Source organism: Accipiter gentilis, chromosome Z (assembly GCF_929443795.1).
Source record: "Accipiter gentilis chromosome Z, bAccGen1.1, whole genome shotgun sequence".
In the NCBI taxonomy this organism is placed as follows: Eukaryota; Metazoa; Chordata; class Aves; order Accipitriformes; family Accipitridae; genus Astur; species Astur gentilis.
In genome coordinates, this window is record NC_064919.1 from 2,405,835 (window position 1) to 2,424,906 (window position 19,072).

The window sequence follows — 19,072 nt, forward strand, 5'->3', positions numbered from 1 at the left end:
GCAGCTCTCTAGCCGTAATCCAAACCCAACCCTGTTGAACAAGACTTGCTGTTTGTCATGTGTCGTTTGGTAACTTTTTAATGCAGATTAGACTTTCTAAAGAGATCTCTTCACTGCCTGAACGGGAGCAACTGAGAGTGTTTTGGAGGTCATGCATTGGTGTGCAGATAAAGGTTTTTGACGATGCATTTGTGTAGCTAGAGGACAGGTCTTGGAACAGAGCATTTTATTTGCATATCAAAATAATGTGTCTGTGTATTACATGAAGATGGATTCTGTCACACTGCATAAGAAATACTGAATATAAGAATATGCTGGAGGATAAGATACTCCAGCTGGAAGTTTGAAGTTAAGTGGTACAAAACTGGGGGCCTTGTTGTATATTGCCACCTGTCTGTGAAAGAGATATTATTACAAGTGATTTAAAAAATAAGCAGTCAGTTTGACAGAGAAATAGTTTATTTTATTTTGGGCGGAACTATCTTTTGTGAAGCCTTGAGGTGTGCAAAGAGATGAGGGAGAGATTTGGTACACACAGGAGCATTCTCTTCTTTATCTTTCTGAAAGAAATTCTGATGAAAAGCAGATTTTCTGTGTGCTGACCGATGAGATGTTCTTTAGAATTTGTAGCTGGAAGGTCCTGTTTCCTGAGCAAAACAGATTACATCTTTGGATTCAGATATCAATTAAGAATATTAATATATGCATATGTTCATACAACGGTATGTAAAATTATATTACAGACTAGGAGAGGGGAGTATTTATCTTTGAGTCCTGGTGGATTGTGAAAAACAGTGCTTAAGTAGTTTACAATTTGTGTTTTTCCAGTAGAAGAATACTGGACATGGTTTCAATTGAAGGAGAATCAGTATACCAGTTTCATAAGTAAGAACACACTATCTGATTTTTGTTTTACTGGAAGAAAATGCAGAAGTAGCCTGCAGTTATCATTGAATATTAATGTAAGAGTATAGGCAGGTGAACAAATAAAAATTTCTAGCAAATCTTATATATAAGTATCTTTGCCTTTTGCGACCTAGTGCTTGTTCTACAGGCATGAAAATGTGAAATTTTAAAGTAATAATCTTATGATATCTCATTCAAACTATGTATAGAAGTCCTGTTTTTTTGAGTTCTGACAAATGAAGGCAATCTGATTTATTCTGATTTTTGAACAATCATAAATTGTGAATCAAAATTGATGAATGAATTATTCTTATACAGCTGTAAACATAGGAATGTCTTTAGTATTCCTGAAAAGTATAATCTATTTCCAGCCTAACACAATTAAGTTGCAGTAGCACTAGTTCCAATAATTCGTTTGCATTTGTTCTGTGCTGTTAATAATACTTGTCCTTTACATTAATGCAGCGTTAATTATTTTGCTTCGAGAGGACCGATAGCTTATATAACTAGTGTTAACTAACAAGACATGAAAGAAATAAGTTTGAGCAAAGTACGTATATATAAAAATGTTAAAACCTGTGAGCTCTAAAAATTTTTTATTATTTTTAGCTCTCCTTTTAAAAATAATGTGTGTGTGATGTACTTTCTGTATTTTTCATTAATATCTCCTTTTGATGACCAGTTTAAAGGAAGCCAGAACTGGCAACGACTTGATTTTTTCTTAGACCTGCTCCAATGAAGTTTTGTTTCTTTAATTCTGACAGTATTCTATTAATATTTCTATTAATCTTTGGATACACGTAGTGCTGTGCATGCCTGTGTGCTATTCGTAGTTGCATGCGTGCCAAGTAAAAATGTGTACGTGGTGTCTGCAGATTCTGTGTTTGGTGTTGTAATTGTGGGTGCCACAGCGCATGTGAGTTTTTCTGGCTCTCTCCCCAGCAGAGTTCAGCGCGCAGATTTTGTCAGTGGAGAACTTGCAGAGTGACTCTGAGTTCATCACAACTGCTTGTCTCCCATGTCTTCTCTACAACAGTTGTTTCCTGCCTTGCTCTTAAAGGCAACTCTCAGCTACAGGAAATGAAAAAGTTGGTAGCTTGATGAGAATTGTTGCTTTGGGGCCAGCAGAGACTGGAGACTACTGTTCCACTGCTGCCAATGGCCTGAGTAGCATAGAGAATGGAAAAAAAGAAACATACGAGTGCTACTTGGATGTTGTTATTTAATGAGAATGAAATTCACAGCATTGTTTTTTTCTTAAATAATTTATCCCAAATGATGCTTAGTGGTTTTTTTGCTTCATATGAAAATATTAACAACATTAATACGCTGTGTTTGCTTGCTGTCTTAAATCTTACAATGCAATATTACGTTTTATTTATTTGCCAGAGGGATAGTACCATCATAGAAAAAAAGAATGACAGAGATGGGCTCAGGGCGTGAAATATTTTCAGGTGAAAAAGTTCCATGTAGATCATCCATCTTAATCTGCCCGATGCTATTCATTTGTTTTTATTGGCTTGTAAGGATGTTTATGATGGCTTCAGCTTATCCTGCTGCAGCTGGTCATGATGCTGATACGCTCAACAAATTTGGTCATACCATCCTGTAGCTACTACTCAAAGTGAAGCCCTCAGATATGCAATAAGATTTGATATGTAGTTAATTCATCTGTCAGGCTGTGTTCTCCTCCTTGCTCACAGCCTGGTCCGAACGAAGCCCAGTAAAGCTGAGCTTGTGCTCTGACTTGTAGCTGTGCAGGATTTGGCAATGATGGGGAAGGGAGGAGCTGTGCTGTGCTGGCCAGGACCCAGCAGCTCGGAGGTTTTCTCCAGGGTCTGCTGTGGGCCTCAAGCTGCTTAATTCTTATGTGCCTCTCCTGTAAAGATGAGTTAAATGGCTTTCTCCAGCTTTATAAAACATTTAGTATCTATGTGTATTTTCCAGAGCCACAGTGCTACGGTTATCATTAACTTATAGCAAAGCGTTTAGGCTTTCACTGTCCGTAGCAGCTTAAAAATTTGCCTCAGCAGCTAGTTGTTTTTCTTCTCCCACAAAATTGTGTCTATCTGAAGAATTTCTGGATCTTTCAAAAATACAAACCCCACATATTTCCTCCCATTTTCATTTTTTCCCCATGTAATACTTTTATTTCTTAGCACGGAAGATGTTTGCATTTCAAAATTTGTTTCCATTATCTGAAAAAGGTAGTGTTTTTGCAAGAGTTCATAAAAAATAAAAATTATGTTTGTTTTTCATGACAAAGTTTCAATAGAAATTAATGGCCTTTGATTTATTTTTCCTTGTGTCAATGACAGGCTGCTAAATGTTATTCAATTGTATAAATTAATTTCTCTGTGTTTCCACAGAACTGCTTTAAGCAACAGTTGTGGTTACAGATAATTTGTCCACATCAGTCTTGACCAGTATGTCTCTTTTATTTAATGATTAGAACCTGTGTCTGTGGACATTTTGCTGCCTGGCATGTCAGAGTATTATCTCTAGCAGTGCCAAGGTTTTACAGGTTATTTAAGTAATGGGACAGGGCTACTACATTTTGGAATTTTTAGAGTCAAGGTATGAATTTTTTTTTCCACCCCATGTGCATAATGATCAAACCAAAGAGCTGTCTTTACTACTGTGAAATTAATTGGCAGTGGTAACCCTTACAAAGATTTTGTAAGAGATGCATGTTGTCCCAGGACCCTTATGCAGGATTTCTCTTACACGGCTACACCTGTGAGCTAAACAGTAGTGTTCCAAAAAATTGGAGTACATTAATATTAAAAAACCAGTAATTCAAGTATCAGTCAAAATCGAAGTCACTATCAGTAATGACACATGCATTTTTTCATTTGCTTATCTAATTCTTTCTCTTTCTTTCTTTTTCTTTTTTCTCTTTCTTTTCTTTTTTCTTTCACTTTTTCTTTCTTTCTTTCTTTATTTCTTTTCTTTTTTTCTTTCACTCTTTCTTTCTTTTCTTTCTTTCTTTCTTTCTTGCCTTCTTTCTATCTTTCTTTCCTTCTTTCTTACAAATGATTTCACATAATGCATTGTCTCTGGAAATGAGACATTCATACCACTCAGAAAAGTATGCCTAGGTGTGAACAGGGCTGCTAGTTGTCTGGAATTACTTCAGCCTTGTGTAGTTGTAGCTGGTGTGTACGTGTTGCTGCTTCAGTTGTAGTGGTGGTTAAATGTGGATTGTCCCGTTGCAGACAGTTGGCCTCCTTTTCTGTATTGCAGAGAAAAGGTAATTAAAATGCTCTATTTTATTTTCAGACAATGCTAATGAGGAAGAGTTGGAAAAGATCAAGTAAGGTAACTTTTAGCATGTGGTCTTCTGGCTTTTTTTTTTTTTTGGAAGGATTGTGATGTTTTACCAAACATGCCATGTAGGACCGGAAACTTGTGCCACAGGATTTATTCTCCTTCTAATTGTGTTTTAATGACATTGTTTTGTGTTTCATCAAATCAAATTCATGAAAGAGTTGAGCTTTTAATGTAATCATTAAACCTCTCAACTTTGTTACAGCATTTTAGGCTATCTTGAAGTCACCTAGTAACTTCATGTAAGTGGCAAACATGTCCTGATTCTTTTCCTAAACCTTTAATTTCTCAGGTGTAAACAATTTCCTTAAACCTTACTTGTTAATGTTGACAAAGAATTCATGCCCAAGGGTAACTTTCATTTTCCTATTACTAACTCCTCTTACTGATTAGAGTGTTTGTGGGTGGAAGTTTTCACAGTGATGCTTCTCAAAGACAAATTTCCCTGATTGCTGGACAGGCACTGATGGCAACGGTAGCCAGGCTTTCCAAGAGCAGAGTGCTTAAGGAATCATTCTTGGTCTCTACACAGCTATTCAGATGCCTCTTCAGGCAAATTCAGTATCTGGCTTTTCTCCTCTTAGGAGTCATGGGAGTAATAAAAAAAGCACAGTATATACTCTTTTCCACAAGTAAAAGACTGGGAGTTTGACTGTAGTGGAATACAATCCATTTTTACCTTTTTCCTGTATGTGTCTCCAAAAAGATAAAGAAAATGTATATACTTTCTCAGCAGTTTCTGGCCACTCTTAGCTAATGCTGCTGTGCTGCTTTCAAGTTTTAAGCCTTCTTATTATTTGCATAATTCAAAATAGAATTAAAATCTCTCAAAGTCTTGAGCTGGTGTGGTAGATCTGGGGTTTTTTTGAGATATTATCATGTAAAGGCATTAAAATGAGAAAAATAAAATGGCTATTGGGGGTGATTTCACTTATTTTGCAACGTGATTTATTTTTCCAGCATATTGACATGCAAATTTAAATAGAAAGTTATTAATAAACAGTGTTGTATTTAGTGCTCAATGACAAATATTTGCAGAGTATTTTTAACCTTTAATAGAAAGAGAGCAGGGTTCATAATTCTTGGGTTACAGATGGGGTTTTTCACACAGTCTGATTCTGATGTACTTAGTCTCTGTTTCCTTTTTGAAATCTGTGAAGCAAAGATACTTGTTGAAGTGATGTAGTATTTTTATTCTGATATGGTTCGCATAACTTTTCCTGAAATATCTAAGATGCTTAAACTTCTGGAGAGTTAATGAGAAGAGTTAATGAGGAGCTGTGAGGATGGTAGAGGGCGGAGCTATTTTGCATTATAAAAGCGATGCATTAACTCCTGATGTGCTGTATGTCGTGGATGACAGTTTGTAAAACTAGTTTATTAAGAACTTTCTCATACTTCAAATTTCAAACTGACAGAACTGTGAGGTTCAATAAGCCTGAATGAATGGCACAACATGATAGTTGGGAATTCTTCAGAGCTGTTCAAGTGAATTATTTATCCGTGTTCTCCTTTGTTACATTCATTTGATAACATTTCATTCAGTAGTTGCCACTTTTGCAAAGGAGCGTATCAAAAGATTTGGCAAATAGTGAATGTATGAATTTAAATATTGCATTTTTCTACATTTATCTCAGCTGAAGTACTAATTTTACCTAGAGATGTAATGCATGTACAACATCTTACACACACTGTTGTGTGTGTGATTTATATACAGAAGTATCTCAGTTAAACCACAGGAGCTCCTTTGCCTTGTTGGGGCTATTCCAGAGTTCCAAATCTTTGGTCTGCTGGTCTTTGTCAGGAAAACAAATTAAAAATCTTTTATATACAAAGAATTCCTTAAAAAAAAATTGTTGTTCTCTGAGCTGCAGGATGATCAATGTTAAATAAGACGTCATTTGCAGATTTAAAAAAATGTCTAGAAATAGGTGCTTAATGCTATTACATAATAAAGTGCCCTATTTCAGATCCTTCGTCTTCAGCAAGCGTTTGTCTCACACTCCTGAGAGCTGAGAAAAAGCAGAATATTAAATTTTTTTAAGAGATATCCTTATAAGATTTCCTAAACCTACTTTTTTAGCTCTCTAGAGTCTTTACAATGGCACTTCTAGTACATGAATTTGATTTTACAGATTTTGACAGTATATTTTACTTTTAAAAATTTATGTGCTTGAAGCCTACCTTTTCTGTAACATGTGTAGCTTGAAGGTAAGATGTAGCAGTGCAGACCACTATGGCGTTGTTTGTGTTCATGAACTGCATTGCTTGCACATAGTTCCTTGGACACGTGCAGTAGCTGTGAAAAGAGAGGTAACTGATCTTCTCTGTTACAGTATTGTTGGATTCATGTACTTGCAAACAGTTACTTTCACCAAATTCAGAGTCTCTACTTCAAATACTTCTCCCCTTATACACCCTAAAGATGAAGTTAGGATCTCATGAAATATCTGGGTCAATGCAGCTGCATGTTTTATCTATTTTGTGTGTAAACCAGTGTTTTCAAACACAATGGTGTTGTAAGCATTTGTTACTGGTGTTGCAAAAATGCAAGACCACTTTTGGTTTTGTTGTTAGTTTTTTTCTTCTGTTGCTCAGTTGTTGTTCAGTTGTTTTTTGGGGGTTTTGGTTTTTTTCCCCCCCTTAGTTTTCCCGGCTGTGTTTGCTTTATACCAGACATACTCTTCACCAAAATTCATGGGAGCTAGATCACTCCCCACGCTGTCTAGGTCAGAGGGAATACTTACCTTTCACTGAATCTAGCAAAAATTCAATTCAAACAATTTTGAAGTCAGAGCATTCATGTCCTTGTTCTGTGAAAAGGAAACTCAAACGTCTTCAGCGACAGGAGACTCCCAGTGGGCTATTTAAAAAACCACAAAGCTGCTTATTGAAAAAAAACCAAACGATTCTGCTGGGAAGTTACAATTTGTATTAGGTTTCAAACTGATTGTTTTATTTCATCCACCACAAGCTGGGTGTTGCATTAAAGCGAGCTGGTGGTCAGTGATTATGACTTTGCAGGTGGGCTCTTTGCCGCATGGTCTGGGGGAGGAAGCTGCACCATTTCTACCACTATGTCTGTATTAAGATCCATTACACCTCAAGTAAATGTTGAAATGGATTATTCAATGATTCATGCACTTTTTTACGACCCAGGTGTTTGCTCAATAATCTCAATGTGCCTGTGCCTCAGTTCCTGTGGTTTGGAGTTCAGTTTGTTAGATATTCTGTGGGTTAGCAGACCAGGGCTACAGCACAAAGATGGTGCTTGTAGGATCCGAATAGTCAGTCATTTGTTTAAACCAAAGAGGACTTTTTAGCTTCGTTTTTCTTTTTAAAAAGCTATTGGAATAACTTTGACCTGTGCAAAATGGCTTTCCTTTCTGTGTGTGGACCTGACCTGTTCTGATTCCATGGTTCCCCACGTCCACCACAGTTTTCCCTTAGGGTGGATTTTCCTTTTTGCATTAATTGCTCTGCTGAAGATGCAGACTTTCCTGATGGCACTCATTCTTTGGGTTGAGGGAGACAAACATCCTGCTTCTTTCTTGCTTTCTAAACTGTCTGGATACCAGATCTAATTTGGTAAAAGTTGTTGCATGCTAGGTTTAAAGGGAGCACATAAAAGCCCAAGCTTGCAAGAGACGTAATTTATTACTAATAGTCAACACCACCTCTGACAGTGAGATGAATAGTGCTAATTGCTGAACTGATTTCCATTTCAGAATCCTTGAGGTGCAAGCTCTCCGTGTGATGAGAAATAAAACATTGCTATTTCCAGCACGAGCCAGCGCAGACTAATTGGGAAGAGTTGTTTTCTCCTTTTTCCTCTGGTTATGAAAACAAGAAAAAATCAATTCTGACTTCTTATTTACTAATTCTCTGCAGCAGAGAGGCTTAATCAATAGCTGAGGAAAGGGTATGGGAAGGGAGCCTATTAAAATGCTGGCAGCATAAAATTGAGTTAGAAATGCACATATTGCTCTCTTTCTCCTTCTCATCTTTCTAGCGTTCAGTGTAATGCTGTCAAAAATAATAGTAAAAAAAAAAAAGCTAAAAATTTTCTTTACGATTATTAAGTCTAAAGCTGGTAACACAGGAAAGAAGAGACTGTTTAAATGCACTATTTTTGCCCATGTAAAAATTATGTTCTCTTTAATTAAGTACTAAATTTCATTACTCTTGCTGTGCCTTTACTACCAACATTTTTAAAAGATAAAATCTTACTGCTTCTAGCACTTTTTAATGTGAAGTCATGTTTAACTTTAAAATGAAAAGCATAAATACTAAGCTTGTAGTCAATGAAGCTGCAATTATAACTCAGCACTGACAAATGTATTTTCCAGTCAAAATCAAAACTTTACCTTGATTATAGCTAGAAATGGGGAAGGGAAAGAGCCTACATGCTTTTTTGTTAAAAAAACCAACACAGCTTGGTTTTTTTTTAGTGTTGTCAAGTAATTGTACCTGCATTTGACAATTAATTGTTTGCATTAACTTAATCAGAAGCCTTTCTTTGGATACTCTCTCTCAAAGAGTGTTCAATTTTATATAGAGCGGGCAGACTTTTCTGTGAAGAATCTGGAGATACCAGTAAATATTTTATGAAAAATCACCTGTAAACCTCTGTAGCTGTACAATTTGCTGTATGATTACAGGAGGTTAATTCAGAAAAGGGTAAAGGATAGTGGCTTCAGCTGGTGGTATTTACTTACAGGGTGAGCTTGTTTTGAAAGTTTCCTCCTTGCTCTGCTGAGTGGGAGAAATGGCAGCAAAAAGTGTGAGACAAGGAGCTTCAGAAGTTAACAGGAATGTCTCTGGAAGACAAGACCGATGGCAAGGCAGGTAGTGTTGGTAGACAGACCAAACCTCACTTGCCAGAATTTCAAGTGTCTGCGATATTTAAAAACCTACCTGTGTGCAGGGTAGCTGTGAAAAAGACAGAAAATAGGATTAACAGCCTGAAAAGTTGTCTTCGTACCCTAAAGTGGGAACAATGACAGCTAAACTGTGTTTGACAGGGGTTTGTTTAATTTGTCCTTAAACATCTGCAGTGATGGATATTCTACAACCTCCCCAGAGAGCCAGTTCCAGTGCTTAACTATCATTTCCATTAAAGGCTGTTTTTTTTTCCCTAGTGTCTAACAGTATCTCCCATGGTGCAAATTAAGCTCATCTCTTCCCACAACACAGATGGATAGGTTTTATCACAGTGATTTAGGCGCAATTTATATACACATTTTAGAGTGAGTCTGAAAAAAAAGATCCTTCAAAATACATAGATATATATGTATTTATATACTTAATTCAGAGGAAGAGTTTTGGCTGCTCAAATATTAACGATTAGGAGCATGTAAGAGGAAACAAAACAGTAGAATTTGGAATGAAGTTTTACTGTGAGCAGAAAATAGGTCAGAATGAATAGCGAGAAGATGGCAGATATTTACAAGTCTGGTGGGTTGAGCCCAGCCGGCACGAAGCCTTGATGCTGTGCGAGCACCCACCAGCAGCAGCCATAACATCGCCATGTTACCAACACGGGTTTAGCTACAAATGCAAAGCACAGCACCGTATAGACTGCTGTGAGGAAAGTGACCTCCATCCCAGCCAGACCCAGTACAAGGTCATGCGTAGCTATGTGGTCAGACTGGTTTGCTAACAGACATTGCTGGATGCCCACTTACTAATAGTTGTAGACCATGGAGGAAGCCTCTTCGTAAGGACAAGGACTGCACTAGCAATTACGGATACTTCGTATGTCTCCCCACTTCTGCTGTAATGTAGAGGGCCTTGACAGTGTGGATTTACTGGCCATTCCCAGAGAAAAGAAATGTGACAGATAAATGTATTTTGCGCTAATCTGAGAACCTTCATAAGCTTCATTGTGTTCGTAGTCCTGTAGGACACCAAAGTACACTGTCTAAGATGAGAGCACCAAGGTCTGATGCCTTACTCAAGTGAGCAAAGTACCAGTTTTTAACACAATAATTGAGAAGAAGGTGCAGCACCTGAGTCTTCTTGTCCTAAGCTTTCAGGGCGGAAAACATTTGGAAATTAATGTTGATCAGTTGTCAGCATGTCTTCCCTTTCTGCTTATTGGGTTTACAAGACAGGAGTATGAGAGTGATCAAGCTCTGTCTCAATATTAATTCAGGTCTTTGAAATGGAAGATGAGAAGGTGTCAGTATAATTTTTGCCTCATAGGTAACAGTTGTCCTCCCTGGTTGCAAATTTGGCTAGTAACTGTGGTGTAGCTCCTGTGTTCACTAGACAGTGCACAGACAAGCTAGCGATCCTATAGGTAGATACTCGTAGGGAGGATGGGTAAGCAAAAGCCCTAGTACTGGCTGACCAAACTTTTTATATTCCTTGGGGGTTTTTTAAACTTCTGATGAGATTGGCATGTTCCCACATATAGAAGTTTGCCTTTTCTCTGAACAGCATTTCCTCATGTTTGTCAGGAAAATTTTTGACCAGCTAGCTAGAGGTGCTATCCCATATAAATAGTTTATTTCAACAAATCCCACGTTCCTGGAGAATTAATTAATATACTCACTGCCTCTATTCACAATTTGTATATGAAAAAATAAGAATAGCTCATGTTTTCCTATGTAGCTATAACTATTTAAGCAAAGGTATTTTCATGAAGACAGTAGCTTTTAGTCAAAGCATACCGAGAGAGAGGTCTGCCAGAAATGTTCATTTCACTGAAAATTATTTTCATCTGAATAGGGATCTACTCTTGCCCTTCACACATCTGTGGGAGAATTGCCATTAAATTGAGTTCAAACATGATCAGACCCCATGTTAAACTACAGACATTAATGACACGTTAAGAAAGCACCAGGAAAACCTTCTGAGTGCTTTAATTTAAGGACAAACAGAGGAACAAGTGGTTTGACAACTTTAGCCAAACATAGTATGGGAAAAGATATTTAATAATTATCTGCTATGCCCTATCAGGTCACAGTATTCCAGTAAAATCTGGAGGAAAAGAGATCACCTTCTCTTCTCTTATACCTTCTCTTCTGTTTTGTATTATCAATGATAAGTTTAGAACTGGGAATACTAGAATGCACTAAAATGTAATAATACTCTTAATTCCTACTATTAATATGTGATGAGCTGTTTCAGTGTGACTTTGATCAATTGGAACCAAAGGTTCATTCTTCCCAGAAATGAAGATAAATTAGTCTGGGTTGCAACAGGTTATGCATAAACTAAGAGTAAAAATACACTATCATCCCAAAGTCATAACTGAGAAGCTACTTTTGATTAATTACAATTGGTGATAAAAGAGTGTATTTACTGCCTAAAGCAAGAAAATTAAAGTGATTTTTAATTTGCATTTAGAGAAATACTTCTGCTTTAATTCAGCTTTAGAAATTTTTGCATATACTTCTAAAAAGAAAAATGCAATTTATGAACATTTTAAACAAAAATGAATTGCAAAATGTAGGGCTTTCAGCTCCTAACTGCTGACTGTTTTTTAAATTTATTTTAGAAGCTTTTCTGAAAATACTGGTTCCAGTTGCACAAACTAAAGTGCCAAAAGCTGTGGCCTTACTAACTGATGCTTTTACGCTCAACCCAAAATATTTAGTTCGCGTGACTCCTGATTTGACTTTTCCTAATATCAGAAACCTTATGAAGCATTTTTTTGCTGTTTTAAATTTGAACCAAATGCTTTTCCACTGGAAAAGCCTCTTAAGTAGGGAATAAAACTGGCAATAGCAAATCATGGTCTAAGGACTGCAAAGATGAGCAGAAGCATAGAGTTCTGTGATATTTCTTAATTGAAGGAATTTGCAATCAGTTCAATCCTTCAAGCAGAATCTTTCAACCAAAACTCTGTGGAATTTTGTAATAGAAGGTAGATTTATTGGGTTTGGGTTTTTAAGAAGAATCTTTTAGGACTGAGAAAACACTTGCTTTTGAAAGCCATGAGGTTCTAGATGTCAGTTTATCAGCTGTAAATAGTGCTTGATGGAAAGCTACTAAATAATGGAATAGAAGTACAAAACGTCAGAATAGATACACCTTTCTGTTAGACATCTGGTTATAAAAATTATGCAAATATTTGGTGAGGCTTATATTTGCATTACTTGTATGTGAGTGATTATAGCTGGTACAGTTAACAATTGAAACAGCAGAGTAGCTTTTCAGTGTGGAGTTTTTTGGGTTCATGCCCACAGTTCCGACAGCACAGGGAGTTTCCATCAAGTCTCAGTGGCCACTGTCCTTCTGTGTGTCACGTTTACGTCAGTGTTAGGACCATGGTGACACTGGTCATCCCGAGCAATAACGGGATCATCAGGAGACCCGCTGACTTTCACACATTGCAACCACAATTCCCAAGAGGAGCTGCTGGGAGGAAGACAAGGGAAAAGGGTAAGATTGTACTGACACAGCCTGTCTGACAACTCCTGCTGGCACACTGTTGTCTCATATAAATATTTCCACCCTGTTCCAGAAAATGCAAGTCATAGTGGGTGCTTGATAGAGTCACAGCCTTTGTCACATTATGCCTGAGCTGGCTCCAGCAAGTGCACTTAAGTAGAATGCACAACTGTTGGATTTAGAAAACCACAGAAATGCACAAAATGCTGCAAAAATATCAGCTCTTGCGACAATTGTTGTAGTGTCACCACAAGATTGCTACTACAGTGGCAACATGGAGTTGTTAGAGCAAACATTCTAAACCAGGTTTAACAGGCAGCCATACTGAAAACATACAGGGTATAGGGCAGTGTAAATTTCTCAATTACAGGAATTTAGATTAGCTTCATCTAGAATTAAAATACCCTAAAATGTAAAATATAGTTGATAGAAAGTTAAGGTAAATGTTCTTTCATATTGCAGTCATTATCAGTAGTAGTCCATTTACAAAACTTGCTTAGTCACAACGAGCAAACATTAAAAATCATGATCCCGTTGAAGGCATTTTTGTTGCTCGGTGTCCACATGTTGACGACTTCTGCAAGGTGTTACATTTTGTGTAGTTTCTAATAGGGGAAAGCATTGTGAATGCATACAACTGTCCCTTGATTTTTTCATTGTGTGGGCAAGGTACGTAGAACTAGCAGCTCTATCAACTGACATTCTCAATCTTTATTTTAAATGTTTTATCCAAGTTGTGCAAGCATCCTAGAAACTGGGGGAGAAGAATGCTGTTTACTTGACTTTGCAGCAGTCAGTTACAACACTGGCTTTGATTCACTCTGCTGTATTTGTACATCTGTCCTCTGTTCAGCAATGGAGAGGAGTATCGTTCTTTCCTACATTCTTTCATTATTTTCTTGATTGGTATTTTATTTAAGCTTCCAAGCCAAAGTATGCTTTGGTTAGAGATGCCTCTGCAAGACATATAGCTGCATTATTTATTTACTTTTTAAAACTTTATTTTTTAAAAAATAAATTTGTGGTAGGCACACTGTTCTATTTCTGTCTATTGTTCAATTGTTCTTGAACAATACATTTTGTGTTCAAGGACACAGAGAAGGATGAGCGTGTCCTAGTGGTGTTTGTAACAAGGAGGAGGTTTAGTAAAAGCAGAGTCTGTTCGCATGCAAGCACGAGCACATGCAAATGAGAGAGGTGGTCTTCACAGGGCGTGAGGACTGATCAATGATCGTGGGGTTTCTCCAACTCATTATGGGCTAGAGTTTCAAAGGTCACTTAGATACCCAAAGATAAACTGAAATACAGGATTTTCAAAAGAACTTACTAAAGGCATCCCTTCTTTTTGAAGAAAGTAGCAACAAAATTGTGGCAATTAATACACTCGTCAAGAATATGGTCTTGATGAACCTGGGAACAACACCCAGATTCTGGCTAAGCCTAGTTGGTTTCCCACCCAGTAATATTACCCAGTAATACATGACTGTATGCAGAATATTAAGCCATGTTGTAGGATCATCTTTCAGCTCTGATGTTGTATTTGGCTAACTATATTGATCATATCTAATAGATACAGTTCTGTGTCAGAAGATTTTCTGCTGCTGACATCCCTAGCCCTCCCACTACCCCACATTTAGACAGAACGGGTGGAACACAAAAAAAAGCTAATTTTATCATATAAGAAAAGGTTGGGCTTTTGCATGCTGTTTATAGTAGAACCATTAAAGCAGTGTATGATACGAAAAGATGTTTCAGCTTTGAGTATCCTTTGACATGAAAGACTCCTTTCCAGCAGTCTAATTTTAATTTCCTTTTGGGAAAAGAGAGAGAAAGCTTCACAGTATGCAGGCTGCAACTTACCTCCCTGCTCCCATCCCCCTACACCCTTTTTTTTTGTTTAGAACACGTGAGGTGGGAGTCTCCATGCCTGCATATAAATGCACAAGAATGTGAATAATAATCCCGTGTTAATGACAGCTGGTTGTGGCCTGAGATCTTGACCTTGCTTCTTTCCAAACAGTGGCATTATATAGACATTATGGCCAGTTTCAGATGGAAATATTATGAAATATATAACTTCCACCTATTCCCAGATAAGTGAAAAGCTGTGCAGTTTCTTCGTGGTTTTTTTTCTGTTTGTGGCAGAAGAGTGAAGCCAGGGTGCAATATGATTACCTGCTTTCTGAGGGAAATAAGTTATCTAAGATTAGTCTTGAGAAATATTCTTTCATAGGAGAAATTTGGAAAGCTCTGTGCTCATTTCTTTGTTTTACTCTCATGGTTTCCCTTCTGACTTTGTAACTAACTCACTGTGGGCTAGTTCGTGTACCTGTCTCACATTGTGAAATTAAGTTCATGAGGGAAGAACTCTAAAATGTGAAATGATTCTCATTTTCCCATTTTTCATCTACTAGCTTTTTGTCAAATTTGACTTGAAATCTGAACATTTTTATTTATTTACTTCCTACAAGAAAGGCTATATGAAATTAGAGATTATGTCAGTATCTGTAATTTCTGAGGATAAAGATGACTTTGACTGGAAGGAAAGCATATTTTAGATGTCTGTTCAGAAGATGTTCAGTCTTGCCTGGAAACAAGAAAAATGCCAGCTGGAAGTTATTCTTGCTGGAGAAAGCCACATAGCCCATGCCTTTCATGTCCGGGAAATCTCAATAGCTTTTGCTCCAGCTAGCTCTACCCTGACTCTTCCACCATGTCTCCCTCTTGCCGTTCCATGCATCTGCGTGTTACCCGTAAAGACAGGGGGAAAAGAGCACTGCTGTAGTCCAAATTCCCTACCTCGAGGAAAAAACAGCCACAACCAGCCCACACCACTTCACTTTTAGCAGCCAGCTGCTTTTCTTCCAGCAGATCGAGATGTAAACTCTGCAGCTTCGCTATCGGTCAACATGCCACTGGGCCCTGCAAGGCACTTTGTGTGTCGTAGACTGAGAGATCTGGATCTGACCCGAAAGGGCTTTCTCCAGCAACGTGAATGTTTGTTGTTGGGGTTTCTGCCTGACTCTTGTGAACTCCTGTCTGACCCATCTGTCATTTTACGCTGTGCGCCTGGTCCTTTAGATCTTGCCTTGCCACATTGTATGTAAATTACCTGCATTGATGAAACTCCCTACTGGTCATAAAAAATCAGCGTGTTTTATATGGTGGCAGCTGCTCTAATGCAACAAATTATTTTAAGAGCTGTTGAAAATACGGAATTTAGATCAAGTATACTCTCTAAATGATTCACTGTCTCATTTGTGATTAGTGAAGTAGACAGCTATGCAGTTGTGCTTAAGCTTTAAAGAGCTGTAAATGCAAACTGATGCTTATTTTCCATGGTAGTATCCTGGAAATCATTTGGATTCCCACTCAACTCTTAAAAAAACCCCAACAACTGTGTATTCTTTGCCAAAATAAGTCTCAACTAACAACTGCTTCAATCCCCGTATGAAATACCTTTCTAAACATGCCTTGTCTCTTCTTTCTGTATTTCTCATCACCTTATGTTCAGGGCACAGTCAGTTTTGGTTATTACCATTCAGTGTTTCTTTTGCTCTAAACCTTCTAAGAAACTGAAACAAGAAAAAAAAAAAAAATCTACTACTTCTTCACGAGACAAGTCTTTGGCAATGTTGACTGCATACCCCCAGTGAACGGGGATTTGTGCCGAGAAAAAAATTATGAGGTTTAATAATGTTCCCATGTCGTAAGATCTCCTCTGGCAACTGAGTTTCCCACTTGTGCCCTAATTTTTGTAGAGTTTCTGCTTTCCGGTGTCCCACTGTTGCTTCATGTCACAGGTTAAGTTAAATGTTATTCCACAGTTCCTTGTTTGCCTTTGGAGAAACAGTAAGTTTGTGAGAAGTTTCTCAGCAGTTAAATCCTTCACTTCAGGAAGAGAGATCTTCAATAAACAGAGTGAAATATTTTGGGAGGAACCATACTGCTTGGAAGGAGTAGCCATTAGAAAACACAAATACATGCCAACATGTTATCTGAAATACTGCTAAAAGCATGTTATTCGGATTTGCTCCAACCCCAGTGTCCCCAGACCTCATGTATTACACTTCTCTCAGGAGTCTGGTGAGTGCAGATTATAATCCAGTGATTATACTTCACTGCACTTCCTATAATCTTCCTGGGCAATAAAATAAAAGTCCTGCCTGGGGCACTTGCATAGCTGTTACCATCCAGCTGTGTTTACCCTCTGAAAGACACAAACCAAATTTGCACTGAAAACCTCTAACTGAGATACTGGCGGTACACAACTGATGAAGCCAACTGTGCAACCCTTCATGTATGGAGGGTTGCTGAGCCCACAAAGCCTTTGTTGCGCAAACTACATTGCATAGTAAAGAAAATGCATGCATTTGATATGTTTACAGCTGACTATACATGCAGACTTGCTTTTTTTGATTCCTAGAAAGAATAATTTGTGAGTTTAAATATTGTTTAGCTATTTAGTGCTCTGATTTTAGATAAGGTAACCTTAAATGAATAAAATTTCAGAATAAAAGGGAGAGCCTTGCTCCTGAGATGCACCCAAGATGCGTTTGCCTACTTCAGGAGCGCAAAGGTGACTTCCTTGTTCTGGTACCTTCTACCCCTTGTAGCTCAGAGCAAGCTGGAGCTGATGCTGTGACCATCTGGTTTGTGTGGGTGTGTCTGAATTTTCTTTTAACCCCCAAAGTCAGCAGCTGAGGGTTCACAGTCCGCAAGTTTCTGCACGGTTCCAGTCACAGGCTCTGCAATGTCTTGTTTTGAAACTCTTTGAACTGATGTGTTGGTATTTAATTCAGTTTTCCTTGCTGTTTCTGAGAATACCACATCATTTCAGAGGCTGAGATAGTTGTCACATGCACAGTAGTTTATTTTTCCTTGGTCCTTGCTTCTCATTGTGGGTTTATATTATTTTAATCGAAGTTTCATTTTCTTGCTGCTTTTATGTTTATTTTAGTGTTTGTTCAAGTTCATTCAATCATACGTTACTACCAGAAGAGACTTCGTAACATTTATTTGTAATGTTGTTAGTTCTATCAGCTGAGAGAGAAGTGAAGCTGGAGAAAACACTTCTTTTTTTTCTGAACATTTCCTTAAGTAGCATTTGTTCTGCTTGCTTCTGCAAAAGCAGCATATCACATTACCTGCGTATTTGTCACTGTTTTGTTTCTCTCCAAGTAATTCTTTGTAATATAGCTTGCATATGTACTGTCAAATAAGTTCAAAATGGCTCAAGATGGTTGTTTTACATTCATAGCTACATGAAATTGAACATTAAAATGCAGGGGAAATTTTTGGAATTGTTTTAGCTAAATCTGTGTTTTTATTTCCCTAAAGTTTCAGACCCAGAGCTTACGTCTCTCAGACTTGCACAGAAAATCTCAGCTATGGAGAGGAATAGTTAGCATTACCTTAATAGAAGGTCGTGAACTTAAGGCGATGGATGCAAATGGACTCAGTGATCCTTATGTGAAGTTCAGATTGGGGCATCAGAAATACAAGAGCAAGGTAATTTTAGCTGTGACCTAAAATGAGCATTGGCTGCCTTTGAAATGTTTTGTCCTTCTTTTGTGGTATTTTTTGGCTTGCATGACTATTTAAATAGTGATGGAGATTTATTGTTGTATTAATTAGCTGTCAGAGCACCTGGAGTTTTGTTTAGATGTTTTCTTCTTATTTCATTATAAGCAAAAATAATACTAGATGGGGAAAAAAATGTAGCACTGAAAAATGCGGGGTGGGAGGGAGGCACACCTGTTTTTCCATACAGACTGTGTTGGCTTTTATTTACTGTTATGGGTCATTCGTGATAGGGGAGAGATGTGGAGTGATACTGACAAGTAGATTCTACCTCTGTGCCTTTATGGCTTGATGCAGGTCACCTCTTTGATCCTTTGTATGGTCTTATCCTCAAACCACGTCATGCTTATATTCTAACTTTCCTCATTGTGTCCTTACAGCAAGTTTCACTGAAGTTTTGTATATGTATGAGCTTAACAGGTAGAGAAGATTGATCAGAGAGAAAATGGTTGTGGAGACTTGCTTGGCTTTCTTGCTGTTACTTTTTATTTCATTGATCCCTGTTGTTTTGAGAGTGGCTGTTTATGGAAGATGCTGGGACCACCAATGATGCACATGACCATTCTATCTCAATGGGCATGACAGTCCATGTGTTTTTCACAGCCAGGCAAAGGGCAAAGTGAGGGAGAGGCCCGGAGCATTTAGGTGCCACGTTTGCGGAACCCTGAGCCCACCTTAGGGCCACTTAATCTGAAATTAGAAGAAATCAAATTTCATGGTTATGTGACTGACAAATTTTCATGGCATTTCTGTGTTTTAATCGTCTCTGATTTTTCCATTTTTTCAAGCCAATTAGAACTGGTGGATGTAGAAACTGGTGATTGCTTCATAGGGAAGGTACAGGATAGTT

General features: G+C 37.8%; 1 protein-coding gene across 5 annotated transcripts in view; it reads left to right on the top strand.

Annotated features, from left to right (window-relative positions):
- Positions 1-19,072, top strand: part of MCTP1 (multiple C2 and transmembrane domain containing 1) — a 291,766-nt gene that overhangs the window by 142,150 nt on the left and 130,544 nt on the right. For 3 of the 5 annotated variants that reach the window (XM_049795801.1, XM_049795802.1, XM_049795805.1), the window contains exons 6-7: positions 4,189-4,227; positions 17,980-18,150. In XM_049795801.1, coding sequence (XP_049651758.1) covers positions 4,189-4,227; positions 17,980-18,150 — 210 coding nt within the window. The remainder of the gene's footprint in view (positions 1-4,188; positions 4,228-17,979; positions 18,151-19,072) is intronic. The other 2 variants (XM_049795803.1, XM_049795804.1) reach the window with 1 other exon arrangement.